This window comes from Xenopus laevis, chromosome 9_10L (assembly GCF_017654675.1).
Source record: "Xenopus laevis strain J_2021 chromosome 9_10L, Xenopus_laevis_v10.1, whole genome shotgun sequence".
Classification (NCBI taxonomy): Eukaryota; Metazoa; Chordata; class Amphibia; order Anura; family Pipidae; genus Xenopus; species Xenopus laevis.
The window spans coordinates 5,301,994-5,328,447 of NC_054387.1; the positions used below are offsets into that span (position 1 = coordinate 5,301,994).

The window sequence follows — 26,454 nt, forward strand, 5'->3', positions numbered from 1 at the left end:
GTAAATATACTTTTTAAAGCAGGAATCCAGCATCCAAAATAATATTTAATGCCATTCAAGAGCATGGATATCACATCCTACATAAGAACTCAGAGCCAGGAGGGAAAAAAATCCCAGGAGCTCACAGTCTTTCTGGTCTCTCCCCTAATATTTTCCTTCAGAATTCAATGGCTGACTCATTATAGGCTCACATATCCTAATATAGAAGCAAGGGCTGGACTGGTAGAATGAATAAATAATAGGAGAAGACCATAATAACGTGTGAGGGATAGGAGAAGACCTTACCGTTAAAAAAGAATAACAAATATAGTACAAACATGAACGCTAACTTTCAGCTGGTGATCAGACTTGGGCATACAGACAAATAAAAGTATATTAGCAAACACAACACATTTCAACACCCCCTTTACAAAAGCCCCCCTGATAATCAGGTTGGGTCCAAAGATGGACATTTAAATTTCAGGAGACATACTGTACTCGATGTAGCTTCTCGTGTAAATTGTCCCATCACTTGTCCTGGGTTTCGAAAGGTCCATCTACTTCATTCCAGTTCTTGTCCTGGTTCTTCTTACGATTCCTCTCGGCCATGAAGATAGCAGCGATCACAGTTACCAGAACGGTGATGGTAATAACCAAGACTGTGGCCGTCTCAGCCACACATAGTTGGTTGTCCACTGAGACTAGAGCTGCTCCCAAAAGCTGTAGAGGATCAGCACAAGTTAGATTGTCATAGTCATCTATATGCAGGTGTCTCACGCTGTTGATCTTGCCAAATACTCTCTGTAGATCACAGTCACACACCCAGGGATTGCCAGATACCTGGATGTGGGTGCTTGGGGTCTGTAAATTAAGGAAGGTTTTGAATTTAAGGTGACTGAGCTGGTTATCAGAGAGAGCGAGGAGTCTTAGTGAGTGCAGAGAAGTGAAGGATTCCACTGCTATGCTGCTGATATTGTTGGCTGACACATCTAAGAGCTCGAGATTCTGAAGCATGAAAAAGTAACCACCACTTATAGTATCAAGAAGGTTAGACTGAAGGTGGAGGTGACGAAGCCTGGCCAGTCCTCGGAACGCCCCCTGCTCCACCGAAACCAAGAAGTTTCTACTCAAATCCAACTTCTCCAGACTTTCTAAATGACGAAGGCTCTCATAGCTCAGGACTGTCAGTCGGTTGGAAGGTACCTTCAGCTCTCTCAAGGAACCTAATCCTCTGGAGAAGTCGAAGGGCAGACTCGAAAGGTGGTTATTGGAGAGATCCAGGCGCTCAAGGAAGCCAAGAGAGCGGAAGGATCTAGGGGACACCACCTCAATCCTGTTGTCTGAAAGGAGGAGAATGCGAAGTGACCACAAAGCTTGGAAGGAGGCAGGATCCAGTCTGCTGAGGTTGTTATGCCGTAGATCCAGCATCCATGTGCTGTGTGACAGATGGTGTGGTACCCCGAGGAGCTGCTGATTCCTGCATTCCACAAGGTTGGAAGACTCGTAGCAAAGGCAGAAGTTAGGGCAGTTCTCAACTGAGTTACAAGATGAATGTGGAATGATCAGAAGGAGAAGCAACAGTCCCATCATTTTGAGGTAGGTAGCGTCTCTATCTTCCCATAATTTACCAGCTGGAGCTTTGACTTTGGGTTGTTCTTCTGCAGATCTCCATCACCTCAAATACCCTGATGAAACGGTAACAAACACAGATTAATAATGAGGATGTAGCAATGGAATCCTGGCTGAAGATTCAGCAGCATCTAGGTGCTATGTTTATAGGTCTGGCGTGCCTTTATGGGGCACATTTATAACCAGATATCTGCCAGTTTGTGAGCTACCTTACCCGTCTCCTGGTCCGCTTCCATACACATCTTCCTGTAAACTGAGGGATTTAATCAGAAATGTGTGTCCTGCAGCACAAATCCCAGAGGGAAATCTAATCCATGTGCAGGATTAATAATACCGGATAATGCCTTGGTTATCCCTTCCAGTGCCATCCCTTGGGTCTCGGCAGCACTGATTGGACAGTGGCCTTGGCATTTGACCAATGCACAGGGCAGCACAATGCGAAAACATTGCACATAAATACACGGTTCTGTTCATATATATGTATGTGTTTATTTTTAACTTTAATAAGGTGCCCATAAACTGCCCTTCATTAACTGCCCTTCATTAACTGCCAGCTTCGCCATTCCAGACAAAAACCAACCTACTGAAATCTATCCAGAGACCAGGTATATATCTATAGGGCAAGCTTGGAAATTTCATTGCGTGAGGACCACATGGGACCATTGATGAAATCCTCTCGTCAGAGTAGGATCAGACTAATTTGACCCAGTTCCAAGGTGACAAAACGAGTGACCTTTACAACCCGATAACCGTTTCATTCGCTCGAAAACCCAGCGGCATAAATAGATATTAACGGGCCCCAGAACAATTTGTTTTTCAGGCCCCCGAATATGTCTAGAGGTTGATCAATATTTATTGAGCTTGTATATCAACTAGGACCCTCCATGCGGCCTCTATACCTCCTGGGCCCCCCTTGCAGCTGCAGGGTCTGCTTCCTCTGTAGATATGCTCCCTGAAACACCATAAATGAACACTAACTGAGGTGCTAGTAGCATTAGTGTGTGTATAGTAGGCTAAAATGTCATTTCAAGGCAACCTTCCCCAGTTTTTAAAATAAAAGACATTGTCTTAAATCTCCTTATTGTAAGTCTGTTCTGGCAAGAAGACTTAGCAAAACCAGCCCCACTTCTCTGTACAGTAGCTATTCTGCCTTGCCTACCTCTGCCCATCACTATCTCTCACTGAAGGAACTATAGCAACTGCTCTCTATCTGCCCATCTAGTCGGGCTACTCTATGCACCTCCATTCCTTCCCTTGGGATCCAGTTACTGCCAAACACCATCTCCTTTTGTACCTCATGTTTCACCCCTTCCTCCTCCAGGTCGGCTAGGGCCGCCGTCCTCCAGCTGTTGTTGACACATAACACTAATTTCCAACAGATGGGACAATGTTACCTGCCGGCTGTTGGCTGGGGAATCAACTCTCATCAGCTGCTTTGCCCGTGGCCTCATTTAATACATTTAATGCAAAAAGGCAATAGGGCAAGATGAAAAACCTGAGTGCTGCCCATCTGCAATTCACAGAACCCCTTTAAGGGCCATAGACCGTGGTACAAGAACTGAGGAAGCCAACCCAGTGGCTGATGGTGGTGATGGAACACAGAAAGATCCAGAAAACCACTCAATTTCTTCCTCTTGTGCCATGATATATAAATATATAAGAGAGGGTAAAGGTGCTATTGGAGTCTGGAGATGCCAAATTACATCCCTGGCAATAAATTGGCCACCCTACGTTATTCAAATCATGAGTCGTACATGGTGCCTTTTGTTCTAGGCTCCACTTAAGGTGACCCTAATGATTAAAACATGTAATTCTATTCCTGATATTTCCTGACATTTACACAGTAGGGACTCTCTTATTTATATTCCAGTCTGTTTTACAGTCAACTGGCTTATCACTAGGGTATGTGGGCCCCATGAAACCGGATAAATGGTTCTGCTCCAAACTGGAGATCGGCTATTGGAGAATTTAAAATCCATAAATAATATACGATCTATTACATCTACATGATAGTTACGCTTTCTCTCCCATTCCAACGGTGCTCAGAGGGCTTAAAACCCAAGGAAGTCCTCCCCATGGGGCACAGTTATCAACACAGGAGGCTACCAGGTTCTAACTCCAACGCTGGTTCTTGTGTTAATGAAGTGCAAGCTCTTATTTCTATGTATAAACCTGCCCATAAGCCATAGCTGTAAACCTTTCTGTCCTAAGCATGTCCCACCTAAAAGAATTGCAAGCTCTTGTACGTGATTCTGTGAAGCCAAAGAGAATGTTGCTGCTTACCTCCATAATCCACTGCTTTGTGGTTGTGTTCGGGAAGCCTGGCGCATCTCTCAGCCTCTGGGAAACTTGTTTGGGATGTAGTGAAGAGGACTCCAGCTTGTCACTCAGCACTATAATAGCGGCCAGGCTATAAAATATGCATGTGGCTCGTCCATTATTTAACACTCCCTCGTGTACAGGGAGCCAGGGAGTGAGAGGAGAGCCACCAGTTGCAGCTTATTCCCATAGCCCAGACCAAGTTAAATTCAATTTACAGCTGTAAGACTGCCTCCTACTCTATGGTGCTCAGTTACACCAATTTGCTATAGTTATAGAATATATCTCCCATTAATGTAAGCTGCACAGGGCCCATGTTTGCTAAGATATGCACCTTATTTGTCTTGTCTAGGCAACTACATTTTAGGACAATAGAGGGTGAAGACCCAGTCCGCCCTTTGATATCAAGAACCTTAAAATGTTCTGTACAAATAGAGATCCGTGGAGATCCCCTCTGGCGAACGCCCCCCATTATCTTTGTCTGCTATTTTTCTTTATATAAGAGAAGTGGTGATCGTTATCAGAATACACAAAAGCATATGATTTTTCTACCACGTTACCTTTTTGTATTTAATCTCTCCCATCTGTTAACGAGTGATTTACTTCTGCTATATAGACAAGCAAGAATCCTGTGAGCAGAATGAACTATATTCTCATATTCAGTCATTTTTAAATTGTGTAGTATCGAATTAATCACACATTACTGATTGTTTTCAGTTAACTGAACAAAATCTTTTGGATGATTATTTGAATTATAATATCCTATTTAGTATAACTGTTGCAAATAGTTTTGCTCTTATTGAAACTACTCTTATTGCTCCATATAACATTCCCCATAGAGCCCCCATTGCTCCATATAATTCTCCCTATAACACCTCCTATTGCTCCATATAATTCTCCCTATAACTCCTCCTATTGCTCCATATAACCCTCCCTATAACTCCTCCTATTGCTCCATATACCCCTCCCTATAACTCCTCCTATTGCTCCATATAACCCTCCCTATAACTCCTCCTATAGCTCCATATAACCCCTCCCTATAACTCCTCCTATTGCTCCATATAACCCCTCCCTATAACTCCTACTATTGCTCCATATAACCCTCCCTATAACTCCTCCTATTGCTCCATATAACCCTCCCTATAACTCCTCCTATTGCTCCATATAACCCTCCCTATAACTCCTCCTATTGCTCCATATAACCCTCCCTATAACTCCTCCTATTGCTCCATATAACCCTCCCTATAACTCCTCCTATTGCTCCATATAACCCTCCCTATAACTCCTCCTATTGCTCCATATAGCCCTCCCTATAACTCCTCCTATTGCTCCATATAACCCTCCCTATAACTCCTCCTATTGCTCCATATAACCCTCCCTATAACTCCTCCTATTGCTCCATATAACCCTACCTATAACTCCTCCTATTGCTCCATATAACCCTCCCTATAACTCCTCCTATTGCTCCATATAATCCTCCCTATAACTCCTCCTATTGCTCCATGCAACCCTCCCTATAACTCCTCCTATTGCTCCATATAACCCTCCCTATAACTCCTCCTATTGCTCCATATAACCCTCCCTATAACTCCTCCTATTGCTCCATATAATCCCTCCCTATAACGCCTCCTATTGCTCCATAAATCCTATAACTCCTCCTATTGCTCCATATAACCCTCCCTATAACTCCTCCTATTGCTCCATATACCCCTCCCTATAACTCCTCCTATTGCTCCATATAGCCCTCCCTATAACTCCTCCTATTACTCCATATAACCCTCCCTATAACTCCTCCTATTGCTCCATGTAACCCTCCCTATAACTCCTCCTATTGCTCCATATAACCCTCCCTATAACTCCTCCTATTGCTCCATATAACCCTACCTATAACTCCTCCTATTGCTCCATATAACCCTCCCTATAACTCCTCCTATTGCTCCATATAATCCTCCCTATAACTCCTCCTATTGCTCCATGCAACCCTCCCTATAACTCCTCCTATTGCTCCATATAACCCTCCCTATAACTCCTCCTATTGCTCCATATAACCCTCCCTATAACTCCTCCTATTGCTCCATATAATCCCTCCCTATAACGCCTCCTATTGCTCCATATAATCCTCCCTATAACTCCTCCTATTGCTCCATATAACCCTCCCTATAACTCCTCCTATTGCTCCATATACCCCTCCCTATAACTCCTCCTATTGCTCCATATAGCCCTCCCTATAACTCCTCCTATTACTCCATATAACCCTCCCTATAACTCCTTCTATTGCTCCATGTAACCCTCCCTATAACTCCTCCTATTGCTCCATATAACCCTCCCTATAACTCCTCCTATTGCTCCATATACCCTCCCTATAACTCCTCCTATTGCTCCATATAACCCTCCCTATAACTCCTCCTATTGCTCCATATACCCCTCCCTACTCCCTCTACTTGCCTCCTCCATGTATCATTATTATTAAATGAGTAATAATAATTAATGGTAATTAATATCTGCTATATAAATAAGGGCCAAAGTAGAATAATTAGAGTTGGTTTAATTCCAAATTTCTAATTTGTCATGACCCATACCCCCCCCCCAACACTTTGATCCTGGTTCCCAATAATGGACTCTTCACATTTACACAGCCTTTCAATATTGTTTTGTTTTTTTTTGTTTCTGTAACAGACCAATAAATAGACAGATAGTAATTTGGCACAATGTCATTCACCCCCTCCCTATCACCATTCACATCACTAGCAGCGCACCCTCACACCCCATATCCATTCTTTGCCCAAAATATACTAATGGATCTCTATCTTCTGATTTTCTACATAAACACCCCCCATTCGTAAATGGCGAAAACAATGGGATCTAGTCAATGTACATAAACTTTGGAACTGGAGTCCTAAAATCTGGTCCTTGAGGCACCCTGTATTGTCCTAGAGAAGGGTGTTTAGAATACCTATTGTAGCCTAGATGTATCGTTTCTCTCATTCTATGTGAGAACCTAGAGAGTATGAGAAATTCCATTTATTTGGTAATACTCACCCCATAGTATGTCATGGCACCCCCAAACTGCAAGGCCACACCTCCTGTCTGCATTCTTGCTATGGAATTGTAACACAACAGGAGGGTTATGGCAGGTGCTAGGGTACATTTTAACGTAGCACCCAGATAATAGTTTAAAATCCTAATGAATTAAAGAATAAAAATCCCTCATCATATGCAAATTGTTTTAGGTTACTGCCCTCTACATCTACCCTGCCGCTTTGGAACAGTGTTCATGAAACTATTCAAAATCGAGGACTTCTTCCAGATTTTATGACCCAGTTACAAGGTTATATTCAAAAACACCAAGGGGGAAATTGGTCTGAACTGTCCCTTTTTTCATATTTGGTGTAGGTTTCCCTTTAAAAAACAAAATTCTAACCAGCAGTAAAGATGGATGCCAGCAATTCCCTTGTCAGGACGCATTCATTTCAGAATACCTGCTTTGTGGTTGGCATAGTTTTTCGTGCAGGTGGTAAAGTCAGAGGCAGATACTGGCTCACATTTATACAGAGCTATATACATCATCAACGTATCTGGGGTTGTGTGTCTGTTTGTGTTTATATTTACCGACACACATGGTCACAAGTCACAGGACCAGTACTAAAAACTTGTGTATCTTCTAAGAGACTTACCCTTGCGTGGTCTGTCTGGTATGTGTGAGTGTGTATTCATGTGTATTAGATGTGTACCTACAGGTCTGCATGTGTGTTGGCATATCCTATATTCATTTTAACACACAATACAGCACAGTCACAGCTAACTACATTTTTACACGCCTATCACACACACGTTTTTTTAAGTTACACACGCACAGCCTTACACACTAGCTGTCATTCGGGCAATGCTCGGCACACTCACTCTGTGAGCCCAAGGGAAGGAAAGGGAGGCGCTACAGTATAGAGAGAGATAGAGATAGAGAGAGGGAGGTACGGGTAAGTGCCAAACAAATCTTGCCATTTGATTCCAAGGCAAGTAAGAGACACGGGCCACCAGCACAGACACAGCACAGAGACACGCAAAGTCCCAGATGAAGGGCCACAGTTCATTGCTTAGGCCTCTAGGGGGCCTTAAATATCCAAGCAATACGAGGGTCCCAAAGTCATTGCAAGGCCACCATATGATATAGGCCACAAAGCTGTCAATTGACAAGGACCACAAAACAACTGTGTAAAACATTCCTATGGCCACAAGAAGACGCAGGCCAAAATGGCGCCTTAAAATGAACTGTGCAGCCCACTGGGACTCCTTGTTTGTCCAATAAGAAGATCCTGAAGAACCATGAGTCCAGGTCCCAGTGGAGAGCAACTGCTGCTCTGTCCCACACTTTAATAATAGGGAAAGTAAATGAGCAATGGAAGGCAGAGATTGTCATTAGTTCTATCGCTGGGGAAGGAGGGGAGGAGAGTTAAAATCCTGCAGGTGGAACAAGCAGTAAGCACCACCATGGAATGTGCCCCTGCCCTCATAATACGCAATCTAGGTGGTGGTGTTTGACTGCAGAGTCATAAGCTTCTTCTCTAATTCTGCAACCTAAGGGGATAGAAAAAAAGACATATTATGGAAGGCATGGAAGTGTTTCAGTCAAGAGCTGAAACTGTCCCAAAGTCCTTGGAGTGAACTGATCCCTGCATATCTTCAGTGTTTTGTAAATGTGCCAAAATACAGCCTGCTGGGGGTCAATTAGAGTATCCTTTAGGTTACCCCAGATGAAAATGTCCACTTGATTACTCAAACCAGACAATTTCTGGCCATCCATTGCCATGGGCGCTAACTTGGGCAATCTGGAAATCTATGGAAAGCTTTAGGGACAGATAATTATATACAAGAGAAGATAGATGAGAAGCCAGAGACACACCTTCTCTTGTAGCGTCTGGATCTCTGCAGTATGGGCAGTTTCAACCTCCTCCAGTGTCTGTTTCTGCGTTTCTTCTTTTTTCAGGAAGTCCAGCTCCCTGCGAGCAAAAGGGGGACAACTTTTATAGATAGTACGGATGAGGGATTAAATGTGAGATGTAGAGCCGATGCGTTTGGCAGTGGGAAGACAATGAGCTAGAAGGAGTGGTAGAAAGCACAGAGGTGGCAAATAACTGGTTTATTTGATCCATTTATGTCATTAAGTGGGTAGGTAGAAAAGAGCTGGAGTGGTTGCTGGGTAGGACTGTCAATAAGAGAAACAATAAAAAGAAAAAAAGATCTAATAAAGGAACTTGAGTGAGAGGGTGGTGGTAATTATATAGCAGTAGAGAGTAGGCAGGAAGGATTAGGCAGATGGTTGAGAAAGAAAACAAATGTTGGTATGGGGATTAAAGACTGACTGCATAAAACAAACTAAACAGGTGGATGATGAAAGAGGAAAGGTCTACAAGGAAAAAGCTCGTCAACGATATATAGGAATTTTGTGGGTGGAGAAGAAGCACAAGGATACACATATTGTGCAATGAGAACTAACTGATTAAGGATGGAGTTGGATACATTAGAGAGGCAATTTGGAGGGGAATGATGAGTCATAGATGAAAGACCTAATTGTATGGATTGTATTGAATTATACAAGATAGTTGAGGCAGACAATGAGATAGATGATAGATAGATTGATGGATGATTGTTAGATGGATTAATAAATTGGCAGTATTAAAGGGGTGAACTGGCAACCCTGCTGGGTTTTGGAAGAGAAGTTATTGTGATCAATGAGTTGTGGAACTGGACTAAGAACTATATGAATTGTCAGGACCTGTCTTGTCTAGAGCAAGGGACCTTATGTTAATAGGTCGGTGCTCTTTCTGGCTGAGCCAGAGCTCAACCAGCAAACACATTTGTCCCAGTTGCAGGCCATTACCCCATGAAGGGGCTATTTAAACCTCCCTCATCCTCTCCCACGTGTTGGATTGTTGGATCGTTGGATCGTTGAGTTCACTTGGTGTTTAGCCCTTGTTCTAGAAGTCCATCTTCCTATTCCAGATCTATTCTGTATTTGCCAACGCCTGGGTTTGATTGTTTGACCTGTTCTGACTTGACTACTTTGCCAGCTGCCTGCCCTGACCTATGGCTTTAGAAAGAAGTATATAATTGTGGTGAAGAATGGAATGACTATTTAAATAATGAGGATTGGAAATGGTGGTACTGTAGATGATAGGTGACTTATGCTGTGCTCCTTGCCATTCGTGCAGGAAACACCCACTCTGTTGTCAGTCGCAGTGAGCCAACATTGCGCATTTTGCTCTCCTTCCCTGCTGCTCCTATCCACCCCTCTTTTTTTTTTTAAACAGATAGCAGAAGCAGGGTTATTTTAGTGAGCAGGGATATTCTGGATTTCCTGGCTGACTCATCAGTAACAGGCTGGGTATTTGTCACAGAGGCATGTTGCTCTTCTCTTGGGTCCCCTCGTATTAGATCTGATCCCACAATGTGAGATCCCATCTGCTTCTCTTAAAGATGCCTGCAGTATGAGGACACCTTCTAGACACCTATAACATATTCAACCTATGCCACTGATTAAGGCCCTAATATATCTGGGAAATATGGCTGGTGGGCTGCCATGCTAAGTTTGGTTCTTCCCAAATATGAATGGCATCATTTTATACCAAATATTCTTTCATGTTTCGAATGGCAATTTCTTATTGTAATACAATTGTCTTATTAATAGGAAATATAACTGCATTAGGGATCATCATGGAAACTCAACCGAATAGGAGATAGATTTTTGGTTTTAATCAAAATCCTTAGTATCCTCATTATATTAATCATCTAGTGGAATTTTATATATGAAGCTATTCTATTACAGTCTATGCTTAATGCCACCATTTATTTTGACCAGGTTAAAACCAATAGGACTAGGAGTATTGCTGAACTACATAAGGTCATGAAGTTGATCTGCAAATATCGCCAATTATTTTATATTCAGTTCTACATCTGGCAACAACACACCCTGTAAAGGCCAAGACTCTGAGCATCACTCAGTGTTTTATTCAGAACTCTGAGAAGACAGAATATAAAAAAAAAATGAAAAATTTAATTTGGAACTGAAACTGTTTTATGGTTGTTGGGGTCCTACTTATCGTGGCAACCAGGTAGTGGTTGGAATGGCAGACTGGAAGATGAATAGAGGAGTAGCTTTTAGAAAAAGAGCAATGAAAAGGACACAAAGAGAAATGATATGGGGATGAAAAAGTAACCGAAAGTATGAAAATTGTGAGGTTTTTTTCTGGGTTAATGGACTCCTTACTTTTGCTGATAGTCCTTGATCAGTCTTTTTGCTTTGCCATACTTGCGCTCCAATCCCTGGTGCTGGGCTTGCGTCTCCTTTAAGTGCTCATCCACTGCTTGGCACAAATTCTGAGCCTCCATCCAATATCCCTGCAGTTTCTCCACACGTTCCCTATTCTCCTGAACACTTTGCTGCAACTGAGCCTTTTCCACCCTCCAACGAGAACGTTCCTGTTCAAGACCTGCCAGCTGCAAGGAGAAAGTGTATTAGAGAGCTGTACGTGATAGGACAATAAGGAATTTCAATTGGCAGGATGGTAATAGATCATGAAAATTGGCCAGGAACAAGTTCGATCTTGGGGACTACGTGTGACAGTGGGTAGAAAGTAGAAGGTATTTGGAACATGGAAGATACTGGTAGAAATGAGACAATATTGTCTATGGAGATATTGTTCGCTCACCTTTCTTTTCAGTTGTTTAATTTCAGCCTCAGTAACCGCATGTTTGATCTGCAACTGTGGAAGGGAACACAAATTATTTGACATCTAGACTGGAGATCCACCTGTTTAATGGCCTGCTTTGTAAGCCAGAGACAGTTACCTCTTTGAATTTGTGCACCAGCTTCTCAGGATCCATCTCTACTGGAGACAGTGCATCTTCACCCTCAGGAAGTTCAAACACTTCAATAGCCAGTTCTCCGCCTGGGAACATAGGGCTCATCTCTTCATCTTCTTCATCAGTTGCATACTCCCCAGTCTAAAATATTAAGAACACTGTCTTTATCAACTAAGGAAATACGGCAGTGCTAATCTAAAATCTTCAGCAACACCTCCATCAAGCAGAAAAGGAAACCTCCACCACAGAAGCCCAACCAACTGTTCTTCAGATGGGTAGCACACAAAAAAAAAAACAAGTTAAACTAAACCTAGCTTTTTGATTGGTGCTAGCCTTCAGCATATTAATGCATTTATTGGTTTGGATGAGTGAAAGTGATGGTCACTGTAGAAAAAACAAAAGCAGGCTACACTTTAAGTACATTTGCAATCTTTCTTCAAGATATTCATATAGCATTACTTGGTTCTTCCTCGTCTATTAAATACCACTATACTGAATCTTTGCCTTTGGTTAATTCAGTTTTGTAATAATTCCAGAGAAATAAAGGCATCTCTTAGGATGATTGCATAGCATTACTTCCAACCCAAACATTTCCCATTGCTTCTAATGGAGTTCCATATAATTTGGTTATCTCAGTTGTCCTAGTTTCATTTCAATGCAAGTGATTTGCCCATGCGTCTGTAGATTCCACTCACTTTTCACTACCTTATATTTTACCCTACTCACCTCTTCGTCATCCTCATTGCACTGATTGTATCTCTGTTCCATATTCTCCCTCTGCCACCTTTCTTGCTCCAAAGTCTGTTGGATCAGCTGGGCCACCTCACTCTGTTCTCCAGGCTTTTCCCGGCCAATTAGAAACCTAATGCAACGTTAATAAATTAAACACGTGACTGATATCTTTCATTCAATTATGAACATGACTAAATGGCTAGTGCTGTAAACAATGCTCTTCTTTATTTTATTAAAGGCAGGGTTGTTCTTATTTGTAATAAAACCCAAGGTAGCAAGCCATGTACTTATGGTGGCACCAGTAGTTATTACATACTATATGGATATATGTCAAACCTCACCTTACACGTCCTTTTGTGTTCCTCAAGACAGACGCAGCAAATGATTGAGTGACACCAACTAAACTTGTCCCATCGACTTCAACTAAAAGATCATTCACCTGGATCCTGGAGATTGGAAGTAAAAGACTAGAAGTCAACTGTGTTATTGTCATAGAAATTGCCTAGTTGTGGAATAAATTCAGCTTCCAGTTACCTCTTGGTAGTAAATAGCTCTAGAGAAGAATTACGAGAAGTCAAACTCCATTCTATGCTATTGGGTGTTAGAGCTCGGCACTAGTGTTGAGTTCTAATACCCCTCTGAATCATTAAGTCCCCCAAGTATAGATTTTCAGCTATTAATACAAACATAATTGAGCGCTGTACCTGCCATCTCTGTGGGCAGCTCCACCCTCTGTCACTGTCTTGACAAATATCCCCAACTTCTCCAGTCCCATGTCAGCTCCGGCTCCCATCCCGATAATACTGATTCCAAGACCCTCAGAGTCTACAGAGATGCACAATGATTGGTTATCAATGTATTGTATTTGTGGATAGGAAATATAAACAAAACTGCAGCAAAAACATTTAGGCAGGTTAAATGGCTCCTGATTGAGTTGAACTTTGGACCTTAGATTGCAAGCTCCTCTGGTGCCATGTGTACATGTGTTGGTGCTATACTGTATATATATATATATATTCTATATATATATATATATATATATATATATATATATATATATAAACGCTAAAAAGAAGTGAAGAGTCAGAGTGACTTCATATTCTGGGAACTGAGTCTGCAGGGAATGTGTGGGGTATGAAGCTAAACAGGCCCAGAGAACGTAATGTTTATATAATGTATTTAAATACTTTGTTAGATATAAAACAGACTCTGTGTGTTGGTTGTATCCCCTAAAGGGGAACTGTCACGCCCCATATAAATGTAATTGTAATTGAAAGCAGTGTTGGACTGTTTATGTTCTCTGCACTTCTGGTTCTGGCTCCTGAAGCAAAGCTGAGCAAAAAACCTGGGGAACTGACTTATATAAGAAGATTACAGAATTTATCTTCTTCCGATCATCAGAGCAGCGTTTCCTATATCTAACAACAACACCATACTCAGCAAGTAAAGCTAACAAGCAGGCTATTTGATAGTGACTCTTCAAGGTCAACCAATGGAAGATGGTTCATTTGCCCAGGTTATCCCGGAGATGGAGTGTACTGAGAGATTTAGGGTCCGATGGACAACAAAGAGACATTTTAGAATAGTGTTGGTGGAAATCTAAATGTAGATGCATTACGCTTTCCCATTAGTCATTTGCTTTACCTTTCTCTAACTCCACGGGGAACAGGTCCAGCCTCTCCACCCGCTTCTCCAGCTCATACTCAGCTGAGGCCGCCATGGGGTCCACATCCTCGTTACGCCTGTCGTAGTCCTCATTGGAATATGTGCTATACACCTTAAAAGCAACAGAACAGAAAACAGCTGTTCTTTTGGTTCCATCTTAAAAAAAAACGTTTCCATTTCTTTATGGCCCACTCCTGCCTATTAGGACCATTCCACATGAGTGAGATATAGTTGCGTATTGACAGCTGGATAAAATAGGTCCATAATTCAGCCCATGGGGTTTGTCTAATAGGAAACAATTAAAACAATTTTAATCAGTTACTAATTACTCATCTGGCAGTACTCAAGTGGCTTCTGGAGATCTGATCCCACAGAACTTTGCCACCACTAGTGGGGATTGGCCAAAAGTAAAAGAACCTATAAAAACAAATGATTCCTGTTCAGAAAAAAAAATAACAAATGTATAGTCTTTGTTCAGTTAATAATATGGAAAAATTAAAAGACTTTATATAAACAAAAAAAATCGAATCTAGCAAATTAAATGAGCCATTTAATCTCTGGTCACATGCCTAATAATGTATCCAGAAAAGACTTACAAATGTTCAGTTATGCATGTAGAAATCCACCCACGTACCCAACCACTTAGGCTCGTGGAGGCTAGGCCTTCCCCTTTTATGTATGGAGTTTTGAAATATTCATGGCACAGGGCAGCCCAGCAAGAAATACATTTACTATAGGGTCCCTGACCAAAGGTTGAACATCCCTGGGGAACTTGATTGTAAAACCACTGATCTAATATATCAGGGTTATGAACCTAATACCTTCATTTATCTATAACCAAATATTGGGATAAAGAGGACCTTGGCCAAATTTGATCCTCAAAGTGGAGTTTGAAAACTGTCCTAGATCTAAATTTAAATCTTCCATCATCCCCAAACCTCCACCCAAGAGAGTGCTACTGTGCTACTCTTCCATTCAGACCACAGTGGTTAGAGATGCTACCTGAAACTAACTGTAGGATTTGGAGGACTCAACAGGCAGATAAGAAGTCTATTGGTGTAAGCGCCACTCAAGTGAAGGCAACACAAAGAGGTTACCATGTGCATTTAATTGTTTCAGATAACCAAAAGGAGCTTAATTGTCCTTCAATCTGCAGAGTGGGGTCAACAGGTTAAGGAGAACATTGTGGCAAAAGCATTTAGAATTGACTGGAAATGTGATAATTACATATATGCAATTAGACGAGTAAACATAGGGGGAAAGGGAGATTGCAGAAAACAAGTATTGAAGAATTGATTTGGCAGGTATATGGATTAAGGAGGGGAATTCCTCTGGCAATATTTTAAAAAAATACAAGATCAGGAGAAGTTATTTCCAATGAGAGATAGACGTTACTGACTATGTGAATTGAGTACAGTAAGAAGAGTAAAGGCTAAACCTTATGGAACCCTTCTAGAGGGGTTGAAGGTTGAAGAGCAGCTTTCACCCCAAAAAATACTGCAGGAGCAGTAAACATATTTACATAGATATTTTGGTTGAAGGCTTTCTAGCCTTCAGTATAACATCTGGTATCTTGGGAGCAGATGGGACAAAGAATCTCTAGCCTTAAAAGTAGGAAGAGAACTGAGAGGAGCTTTACTGAACATGCCTGTGGTGTACAGGGTCCAAGGCAGCAAAGAAAACGAGAAGGGTTAGAATGTATAATGGATTTAGCTAGCAGCAAGTCTATGGGTGGTAGTATAAGCATAGTGAATGTATAGATTGTGGTGTTACTAAAGCAAGAACTGTACTGAAAAAGTAGAAAAGGATCTTCGGAAAAAGGGGAAGAAAGAAAGAGCATGGGTTGTGCAGAGCTGGAGGGGTGGCTGGTGGCAAGTGCAAAGTTGGTGTAGGTGTGATTAATTTTCTCCTGTGATTACAGCAGATACTTCAACCAACCCCATTTTAATGATCCACATTTAAGACCTTACTTCATGTTACCATTTATAGCATCTTCTCCAGTGGCTTTGTTCCTAGATTGTGTAGTCGAGCCTTCAGAAGTCCATCAGAGAACCTGAGTTCCAAGCCTACCCTTACAAAAATGAGCTAGTGCTAAAACCTATGGGAGTTATATAGACCTATGATGGAAATGAGAAGGGACAGATAGCCAAGTCAACATTGTGGGGTCTCAAGCTCTGCCCACAATCACAATGGATACTAAACTGAGGCAAAAAGCGAGAACAGCAGAGGAAAATCGGACTCTTCTCACTGACCTTTTCTACAAATATACATTATTAGCCTAAACCAGGGGTCCCCAACCTTTTTCACCCGTGAGCAACATTCAGATGTAAAATAAGTTGGGGAGCAAAATAAGCATGAAACAAGTTCTGGGAGGTGCCAAATAAGGGTTATGATTGGCTATTGATAGCCCCAATGTGAACCGGCAGCCTACAGGGGCTCTGTTTGGCAGTACAACTGGATTTTATGCAACCAAAACTTGCCTCCAAGCCTGGAATTCAACAATAAGCACCTGTTGTGAGCAACATCCAAGGGGTTGGGGAGCAACATTTTACTCACGAGCTACTGGTTGGGGATCACTGGCCTAAACTATCTCCCTAGTCTCCCTTGTCTGAGAATGGAATCATCACCAGTATCACTATTTCTGGTGCCTTTTTGCATGTGATAACAGTGAGATAAAGGGGAGGTTTGTGCTATTCACACATTAGTAGAACCATGATAACCAGTAGAATCATGAGACATCTGTGAAACTGGCCAGCTATCAATCAAATCAGGAAATGTACCATGGGTGGAAAATAAATGTGCCAGTATATGACTATGGAATGACTGTCACATGGGTGGAGAACCAAAGTGCCAGTACATGACTATGGAATGACTGTCACATGGGTGGAGCATCAAAGTGGGCTGTGAAGCCCCCCAGTGTAAGAAAGGAGGGTTTGCTATGTTTAACAATGAGGCAGGGTTGGTGTCACATGCCCCTCTGTTAGCCAGGGTCAGGGTCCTCATGGGATATCCAGTTGCATGGGGGGCTTAGCATAGTGCCACCATTTGGTTACCCAGAAAAAGGTCCTATGCCTGGGGAAGGGAAGAGATGTCAGGAAAACCATGGATAGAAACACTGAATATTTTCATGGGAGAATAATGAAAAATGGGCAATTTTAAATCACACTGGGACTCAGGACCCTAGAGTTGTCTAGGTCCAAGAGAACCTGAGTGTGCGGCATTGATAGAACCCCCCTAGTCTAAGGACATGGTTTAAAATGGAAGGAAGGGTGCCCTACTGATTATTAGGGACAGTTTTTGCCAAAAAAAGAATTTGCCTTGGCCCAAATCTTTGCCATGTTCTCCTTATGATAAAACAGCTATTGGTCAGCAGATTGGACGTCCTTGATTAACATTTTTTTTTTGGCCCAGCAGATGCTGAATGGGAAGCTGACCAATAAGAACAGCTGTGCGAGCCAAGAGGAGAAACCGCTAATGCTCTGGTTCTTAAGCCTTCCCTTGGGAGCCACTAACAGTGCACAGTTCCAGCATGTCCACAGGGGAATATGAGAAGACTATTCGATTGGTAAATCTGACACATTTTGCTTTTCTGCTGAATGAGTTAAAAAAAGAAAACAGGCCTGCCACTGAACTACAATTCCCAGCACCCCCCATAAGCCTTCCGTCATCCTGTAATTTAATTTAACAGCAGCTGGTTGATCAGTGCTCCCTAATTAACGTGTGCGTTCTGCATGGCTGCACAGAAACCACAGCAGTATGCAGCGTACATCTAAATAAAGTGCACCAAACAGAATATAAAGTCCATGTGTAGTCTGATTTTAGTGGTGAGGTAACTCTCATGTACAGGCCCCAACGGCATCTGAATAAAATAGCTCTGCCTAATTATAGACCCCTTGAAAAACAAGGGAGAGAAGGGTAAATATAGAGCATATATATAATATTTATATATAAGGGACACCTAATAAAATAAATAGCACTATAAAAAGGTGCAGACACTCAGACATACCGACCCAGTCCTGACTCTTTACGTCACACGATAACAAAGCGGTTTTATGGCCAAGACTGGATCGATATTTCATTGGTGACTGGGGTTAGATAATGTCTGCGCAATACAGCCCTCACTGCAGACCTTCACTCTTCTGGATGTCACACACTGGCATGTTGGGCACACACACACCGTACCACAGGATAGAGATCAATGTGCTCTGAGATTTAGAGATCAACACCACCGTACAGACCCACTCAATGTGCCTAAACCGCTTTCCATTGCTAAGGAACGTGTGAGTTGCAGTTTATTGCTCCCTGTACCATAACTATAAAGGGGGTTATTTACTAAAATACTAATTCGTCTCATATTTTATTAAAAAAAAAACATGACCAAACTCCCATAGTTTCTTTATTAATAAAAAAAAAACCTCGATTTAATCGGATTGTGGAAAAACTCGATAAAATTGAGTAAAACCCCAAAAATGCACTAATTTATTGCCCGGAAACCCTGAAAATGTCGGATTTTGTGGCAAAAAAACCCAAAGCCCCCCGATAATTTCAATTTGAGATAGGTGCCTCTCCCATTGACTTATACAGGACCTCGACAGATCTGAGATGGCGGATTTTCGGGTTCGGGTTTATTTGCAGCATTGGGAGATAATGAATCTCAAAATTTTGAGAAGTGAGAAGTGATTTTGTTCAGACTTAATAATAATAAAATAAGCCCCTTATTGTCACGCGACCCTGTATGGGAGATACTCACTGTTCAGAATGGTATTGATTCATACAGGAGGAGTTCATGTTTTGGAAAAAACATCAGCTGCCATGTTGGTTTCCCACAGTTCCTTGCTTTTCCCCCTAGATCCCACAGAGGAATTCTTTGGGTCGATATGGCGTATATATATCCTTACAGCACCGTGTTAGGCTACAGAAGTGCCTGAGACCGACACTATTTATCGGGCCTGTAGTGAGAGGCTGTTTGGGCCTCTCTGTACCTGATATTCCATCAGTGTCAGACTGGGATACCAGAAAATCTTAGACTGTGGGCCCACTTTCCAAACTATTATCCCTGCTCTAATGACTCAACCTCTAGTTTTTTTTAATATATTTATTTACTATACTCTATTCTTCCAATATTAAGCCCCTTAAAGAAATAGGAAAGGGCCATGAAATAGGCCAAATGGTTAGAAGCAAGAGGGCCCACCGGGAGTTTTCCTGGTATCCCAGTTGGCCAGTTCAACACTGTATACCAGGGTCTATTTTAAGTTTTTGGTGATGACTCCATCTTTTATTGCTGTCGCCATCTTGCTCTGCTGTCCCTCACTCTTCCTACTCCTAACAGGGCCTCACTACATAAAGGGCCTGTATTTGCACCCCTACCCCTCAAAGACAGTTGCGGATGTGCAGGCAGTTGCTGGCTGCCAGTCAGTGGGCCCCTGTAGCATTTTTCCTATTGTATTACTAACATGCACTGCTGTCACAACGTGTAACTGCCGCTCCTGCACTGTAGGCTTGTATAGAGGCAGCTGTCGGTATTACAAAATATGGCCTGTATGTTTTACACATGGATTGGTGTCAGGCCTTGCTTTGCATTGTTTATGACAGGAATGGGCCCCTCTGAGGCACATCTAGTGGTACGCTCCACCAGGCAGGATACACCTGCAAATGATACTCGGCCACAGGGACGTGCAGTTCAATGTATTTAGTGTAATAGCATCTCTGACATATATATTACACATTCAAGGCTCAGCAGTGGGGTTATCACTACAGAGGGATCAGTATAACAGGAAGTGAAGGGGATTCCCTTCCCCCACACACACCCTGTCAGGCAGCCACTGTCCCCACAGCAGCAGGAAGTGTCACATAGTCACACACACACACTTCCTTCGTTCTGTCAGCTCAGTGTGTTTGTAGCAGAGCAACACCAAGGGGCTGAGCTGGAGGGGGGGGGGAAGGATTGATGTTACAGTAACAAACATGGCAGGACTGGTGGTGCAGCAATGTGATAAAGATATCTGCAAATGGAGGATTATTCCTCTCAGCGTTAGTGTCTCCCCCTTCTGAGGTAGCGCCAGGCCACGCTCAAAGCATTCTGGGATTTTTAGTACCTTAGCTTTCATGGCTCAACCACCGGTCAACAAATATCAGACTAAGGAACAATTTTAGATGCTCACCTCCCACTGTACCCTATCTCAGTAGGAAAATGGTAGACCTTGGCCTGTAGGTATTGGACTTACCTTAATAGGGGCTGTACTAAAGCGTATTTTCCTCGTTTGCGCAGGCTCCTCTTCTTCAGACAGACCCTCAATCTCCTGGCAGCTGGTTACCACTTCATAAAACCCATCCTCATCTTCCTCCAAGCCACTGCCCCCAGAGTCCTCCCCAAGTCCACTGTAAGCGCTGAGCTCTATCACTTCAACCTCAGACCAGTCTTCCCTTTTAAAGTCTTCTTCAACGGTTTCTGCTTCAGCATCTTCCTCCAAGTCACCCTCTCGTGCTGTCACCCCCTTGACCTCTGAACCCCCATTTTCAGTTCCAGTTTTGGTAGGTTTCTCCTCTTGTGTTACCTCTGTTTCCTTTAGTGCATCTGTTTCTGACTCCCCACTTTCTTCCACCTCCACTGGCTTGATTTTACAGATTTCCTGAACTGAGCCAGGCCTTTGAGGCCCATCAGCCACCTTTACACCGGCTTTCTTGTCAGCATCAACATCCTTGGTTACCTCAGGCTGGACGAGTCTGGTACGCCGGCTGGTTGGACCCTTGACAGGAATTTTGTGGAGGTTGTTGCGGAGGTCTGCATTCTCAAAGACAGCACTCAACTGGCTTACGGTTGGCGACACAGCGTCCGTTTCCAACCTATCAAGCGACTCTGTGCTCCCTCCGAACCTTACTACTACGTCCAGTTTTCGATCTTGGAACCCTCCTCTCTCTTTGCGCAGGAAGATACGATTGGTGGTCTCCTTCTCTTGAAGATTCCTCTCGAAGACGCGGCGGGCCTCCTGCAGTTTGGAAGGCGGCCTGTCCGTAGGGACATCAAAGTGGCTCACTCTCTCCGAAACGCTGGTACCCAGCTTTAAAAGGGCGCTGTGGTTGACATTCTCGTTTAGGCTGCCGGCCCGCGGCAATGTCAGTTTTGATGGCTTTTCCTTGGCCTTTCCACTGTCCACCTCTGCTCCCCCTGGGGTTGTCCCCATTTGTAGAAACATGTTCTTGATTCGGTGAACATTGGACCCATATTTGCACCGTGATTTGTGGTTATCCTCAGATTCTGACTCTGGTAACCCATCTTTGCCAGAGCACAATGTCTGCACCCCAACTTCATAAGCATTCCTATGAGGGGAGGAACTCCTGGGTCCCCCACCTGGGTTCTTACCCTCCGTCTTCATCATTTTGAACATATAGGATGTGGATACCCAGATCTCATAGTCCTCTTCTGTCCTCCTCCTCCTGCTCCACCAATACCGCTACTCCTCTTTCTTTGCTCCTCTCACATCAAGCCGCTGTCACTGCCTGGAACATCTTCTGTTCTCTTTGATGGAACGATGGAACAATGAAGCGGAGCGATGGAGCAAAGTCACCCACCATATCACTGTAGCTGATGCATCCTGGCCTAAGCTAGCATCACGAAAAGCAACATCCTCCTTCCTCCTTTCTCTCACTGACCCCCCCTTCCTTTCTATCACTCCCCCTCTCTCCCTTTTTTCCTGCCTTCTGTGATGTGCAGGGCCTCCCGCAGGGTCCTAAAGAGAGGAGGGTTAGCAGAACTGAATAAAACACAAACACAGAGGCTAGGATGAAAATGAAAAAAGGCAAGAATCAATCCTTGGCAATGAATTAGTAGATCAAAGTAAGATTATTATTCAGTTCCTGAATGTACATATATATCTGAATATATATATATATATATATATATTGTACTCATATCCTCAATCTGGTTCAGATATGTATATTATAAATAAATTTTGTATTCCTGTGTTATTGCACTTGCTCATTCAATAAGGCACCTGACATACCGGTTCTGTTCTTGCATATTAAAATGCGCACAGTTTGGCAGATCTTTCCATTTCGAGTGAAGACATTTGGGGGAAAAAAAAGGTTTTTGCATTTTGAGAACTTCGACCCTCCCATTTGTCAGAAGATTTCCCTTTGCAAATCAATACCCCCCAGGGTGTGCGGCAGTTGATAAGCACAGCAATTGTTGCTACACTATAGATCCAGCAGGCAACTCGCTCATTAACATTTGTATGCAAACATGGCCGTCGGCTTCTCCCGGGAGGAAACTATTCCTTTTTATTAATAAAATAAGGCTCTTTTGCTCATCATGCAGAACTCAGCCCCCATGAAAAACCTCTTAAGCCAATGTGGTCAACCTGAATCCAAGATGGACCACTGAAGGCTATTAAGCTGATGAATGCGACTGTAACTTGGAATGTCTGTGAGCACAGGACCTCAACCCGGTCCAGATCTGGTCATGGAAGACAGGACCAAGGATTTTGGTCTCAGATGGCTAGAACCACAGTTTTAAAGCATTTTTTGGTTTCTAATTACTTTTTTATCCAGCTAATGTTCAGTTTAAAGGAATATGAAAGCATGGCAATAATGGCGGCAAATAGAAAATAAACTTCCATTTATCCTGACCCACCAAAGATTGGGTCCTCCAAGAACTGTTTTAGCTCCGTTGGCCAGACAATAGGGGAAAACCGAGAGTAGTTGAATTTTAAAGAAAGGATTGTATCAGTCCAACCCATTGATCCTGGGAATTTACCTTCAGTGCAGAGTTTCTTTCTTGTTGACTTGGCACTGCTGTGATTTGTCACCTGACTTCAGGGCAACACAATTTCCCAGCCGCCTTGTTGTTTCCTCTTTATTTCTTGCCACAAAGCAGGGGGTTTCTATAGCTTTCAACTGCCTTCAGTTCTGCTTTTGGTTTTTTGTAAAGCCCAGCCAAGGCCTGATTATATCACAGCCAAAGCTCAGCTGAGCTGCATGGGAGCACTGGGAGGGTTTAATTGCCATTGTCACATGCTTTGGCCTTGTCTGTTGGCTGCCATGATGTTTTGCCAGAAAAGGACCTGCCAATATCTATCATCTATCTACCGTTAGGCTTTACAGGCACCAGAAATAACAAATCTAATACAGGCATGGCAGCATGGCGGACCATCCAACTGACAAGTGCTTGACAGTTGCATTAAGATGGAACTCTACATGTCATCAGTCAGATGCTACAACTGAAATTTATTGACAGTAGACCAATATGTCCAAATGCAGTAACCCAAAGCAATAATCAAAGAAATTAACTGTGATCGGTCTATATCAGTTACCCACAACAATGCCATGCTCAAAATGACCCCAATCATTTGTTAGCGCCGCGCCATGTCATACCTCCCCAATGGTCCAAATTCCATCGGCTGTCTTGAATCACAGACCCACAAGGCAGTGGGGATTGGGTTTTAAATAGATTGAGGGCTTGTCTGGGTGGCTCAGGGGTATGGCCTAATTATACTTTGTTTCCATATAACTCTATGAAATGTTTAGGTGGGTATGCAGTTTGTTGAATAGGTTGCCATCATCTAAATAACAGCAGCGTTGATGCTTTTAAGCTTTTCCCATGAGCCACAGCACAAAACTGTTTACACATGTATTTTCATGGGTATTAAAAATCACTGATTGTATAAAAATGGTCATGCTTTAACAGCTTAATTGCATTTTTAGAGCTCCCTGCCTGCAGATGGGCTCCATAGACCTCTGTGTATGATGTTATCATTTTGATATAACACAGCCCACACAGGTACTATGTCAGCTCACTGGTTGGAGGATTCCAGTAATGTACCTAAAAAAAACTACAAAACCCAGAATGCTCAGCGAGCAGCAAGCGTCTATATTGGCGAGGGTGGGTGAGGGGCTTGTGACAGACGGGTATGGGGGGGAAGTTGGGAGAGGAGAGAAGCGGGGGAGGAGAATGAAGGGCTGTTGCATGGTAACAGGTTTGTAAGCAAAGCTGTCAATGTGCTAACAAGAGCTGAGTGCATTTCTATATGCGGTGACACACTCGTGTCTGAATGCAACGTGGGCATCCATCACACATTCCACTAGGAATTGCCAGTCTCCTTCTATATGTGTATATACTTCTGTATTCTCCTTCTATATGTGTATATCCGTCTGTATTCTCCTTCTATATGTGTATATCCTTCTGTATTCTCCTTCCATCTATATGTGTTTATCATTGGATTGCACTCAATATATATATATTAAAGATCCAATGTGCCCAAGGCTGAGCATAAAGCAGGAAATTCCCATGAATACAATTACATACAGTTGGATGGATAGAAGAAAGAAAGAAAGAAAGAAAGAAAGAAAGAAAGAAAGAAAGAAAGAAAGAAAGAAAGAAAGAAAGAAAGAAAGAAAGAAAGAAAGAAAGATGGGTGGATAGATAGATAGATAGATAGATAGATAGATAGATAGATAATAAGAAGGATGGATTGATGGCTAGATAGATAGATGATAGATAGATAGATAGATGGATGGATAGATAGATAGATAGATAGATGATAGATAGATAGATAGATAGATAGATAAATAGATAGATAGATAATAGATAGATAGATAGATAGATAAATAGATAGATAATAGATAGATAGATAGATAGATAGATAGATAGATAGATAGATAGATAGATAGAAGGTTGGATGGTAGATGAAGGATCTATTGAAAGACAGTAGATAGATGATAGATAGATAATGAATGAATCGATGGATGGATGAATGGATGGGTGAGTGGATGGATGTATTGATAATGAATAGATAGATAGATAGATAGATAGATAGATAAATAGATAGATAGATAGATAGATAGATAGATAGCCTCTTTTCTGCATCCAATGCTATGTTTCTATGTTTTTGTAGACGGCAACTTAGCATGATAGATAGCAGATAGACATATAAATTAAGCAGCATCAGTGTTATGGCCTCATGCAAAATGCTACCACTGGCATGTGCAAAAACTACATATCCCATGAGGCACTGTGATTATTGCCATTAGGGCAGCTGCTCTTTCTGCTTTCATCATATCAGTGATAATGTTGGTCACTCTGGTTTTCACATCTCATCAGTGACATCTGCTGAAGGACCACTGTTCCTGTTAAATGCCTGTAGGTCTTTCCTATAAGAGCCAGTTAACTCTTGCTGGTGCTGTTGGGCTAGTCTTGCAAACACTACAAGTCCCATAAGGCTCTGTGGGGGCTTCACTCACATGAGTACTATTCTTATTTTTTATATTTGCTTAAAAGGCATCAGGCCCTTTCTTGAAACTATCTAATGTATCTGCCAGCACAGAGGCTTCAGGGGGAGAATTGTACAACTTAGAATAGAAATAGATTTTTTAGATTACAGTTATGGTCGTAATATATACGTATAGTAGGTCAACTGACAGTTTCCATCCCTCTATTAAAGGACGGCCAATGTACTGCTTCTGTATGGGTATGGGAATCCCCGCTTCCCTTATAAATGACAACAGGCATTACATTCACTGCTCGCTTGTGGATAATAAACATTTTATAGAACCGTATACCAATCATTTATGAGTTCAGAAAACCAAGCACTGTCTTTGATAGGTCTTCTCTAGCTGAATTTAACAAGGGTAACCCTGTGCCTGTGAGACCCTGGAGCTTGGGAGGAAACCTTCTGTGTTCCCTCTAGGTACTACTGATATCTTCCTATACTCCAAAAACATACAGGTTCATTGGCTCCTGATAAAAACCCTTGAGTATCACTCATTATTATAAGGGATATTGTACCCCCTCATGTAAATGATAAGGATATTAGAAGTCACCGAGGGGTTCAGTGACCATATAAAGGCACAAGGCTGAGTTATACAGGGAACTCTGAGTATCACTCATGTATTATAAGGGATAATGTACCCCCTACTGTAAATGATAAGGATATTAGAAGTCACTGAGGGGTTGTTCTGTGATCATATAAAGGCACAAGGCTGCAGGCTGAGTTATACAGGGAACTCTGAGTATCACTTATGTATTATAAGGGATAATGTACCCCCTACTGTAAATGATAAGGATATTAGAAGTCACTGAGGGGTTGTTCTGTGACCATATAAAGACACAAGGCTGCAGGCTGAGTTATACAGGGAACTCTGAGTATCACTCATGTATTATAAGGGATAATGTACCCCCTACTGTAAATGATAAGGATATTAGAAGTCACGGAGGGGTTGTTCTGTGACCATATAAAGACACAAGGCTGCAGGCTGAGTTATACAGGGAACTCTGAGTAT

General features: G+C 42.4%; 2 protein-coding genes across 2 annotated transcripts; both read right to left on the reverse strand.

Annotated features, from left to right (window-relative positions):
* Positions 1–27: 27 nt before the first annotated feature.
* XB6050834.L (provisional ortholog of insulin like growth factor binding protein acid labile subunit L homeolog) lies at positions 28–4,804 on the reverse strand. The gene is made up of 2 exons (XM_041577327.1): positions 1,823–4,804; positions 28–1,664 (listed from the first exon to the last, which is right to left on the reverse strand). The coding sequence occupies exon 2, from the start codon at positions 1,567–1,569 to the stop codon at positions 508–510; it is 1,062 nt and encodes a 353-aa protein (XP_041433261.1). The 5' UTR covers positions 1,570–1,664; positions 1,823–4,804; the 3' UTR covers positions 28–507.
* A 1,651-nt stretch (positions 4,805–6,455) lies between these two features.
* On the reverse strand, positions 6,456–21,848 carry ppp1r9b.L (protein phosphatase 1 regulatory subunit 9B L homeolog). Its single transcript, XM_018234825.2, has 10 exons — positions 20,406–21,848; positions 14,161–14,293; positions 13,221–13,341; positions 12,858–12,962; positions 12,511–12,646; positions 11,770–11,925; positions 11,631–11,684; positions 11,189–11,418; positions 8,825–8,921; positions 6,456–8,499 (listed from the first exon to the last, which is right to left on the reverse strand). Exons 1-10 carry the CDS (start codon positions 21,564–21,566, stop codon positions 8,446–8,448), a joined length of 2,247 nt encoding a protein of 748 aa, XP_018090314.1. The 5' UTR covers positions 21,567–21,848; the 3' UTR covers positions 6,456–8,445.
* Positions 21,849–26,454: the final 4,606 nt, after the last annotated feature.

Bases quoted from the DNA above. Each gene is read 5' to 3' on its own strand.
- XB6050834.L (XM_041577327.1), bottom strand. From the start codon at position 1,569: ATGATGGGACTGTTGCTTCTCCTTCTGATCATTCCACATTCATCTTGT.
- ppp1r9b.L (XM_018234825.2), bottom strand. From the start codon at position 21,566: ATGTTCAAAATGATGAAGACGGAGGGTAAGAACCCAGGTGGGGGACCC. The intron at 14,294-20,405 runs GTAAGTCCAATA...GTTGCTTTTAAG, and splicing joins TTAGTACAGCCCCTATTAAG to GTGTATAGCACATATTCCAA. The intron at 11,926-12,510 runs GTGAGTAGGGTA...TTAATATTTTAG, and splicing joins GCAATGAGGATGACGAAGAG to ACTGGGGAGTATGCAACTGA.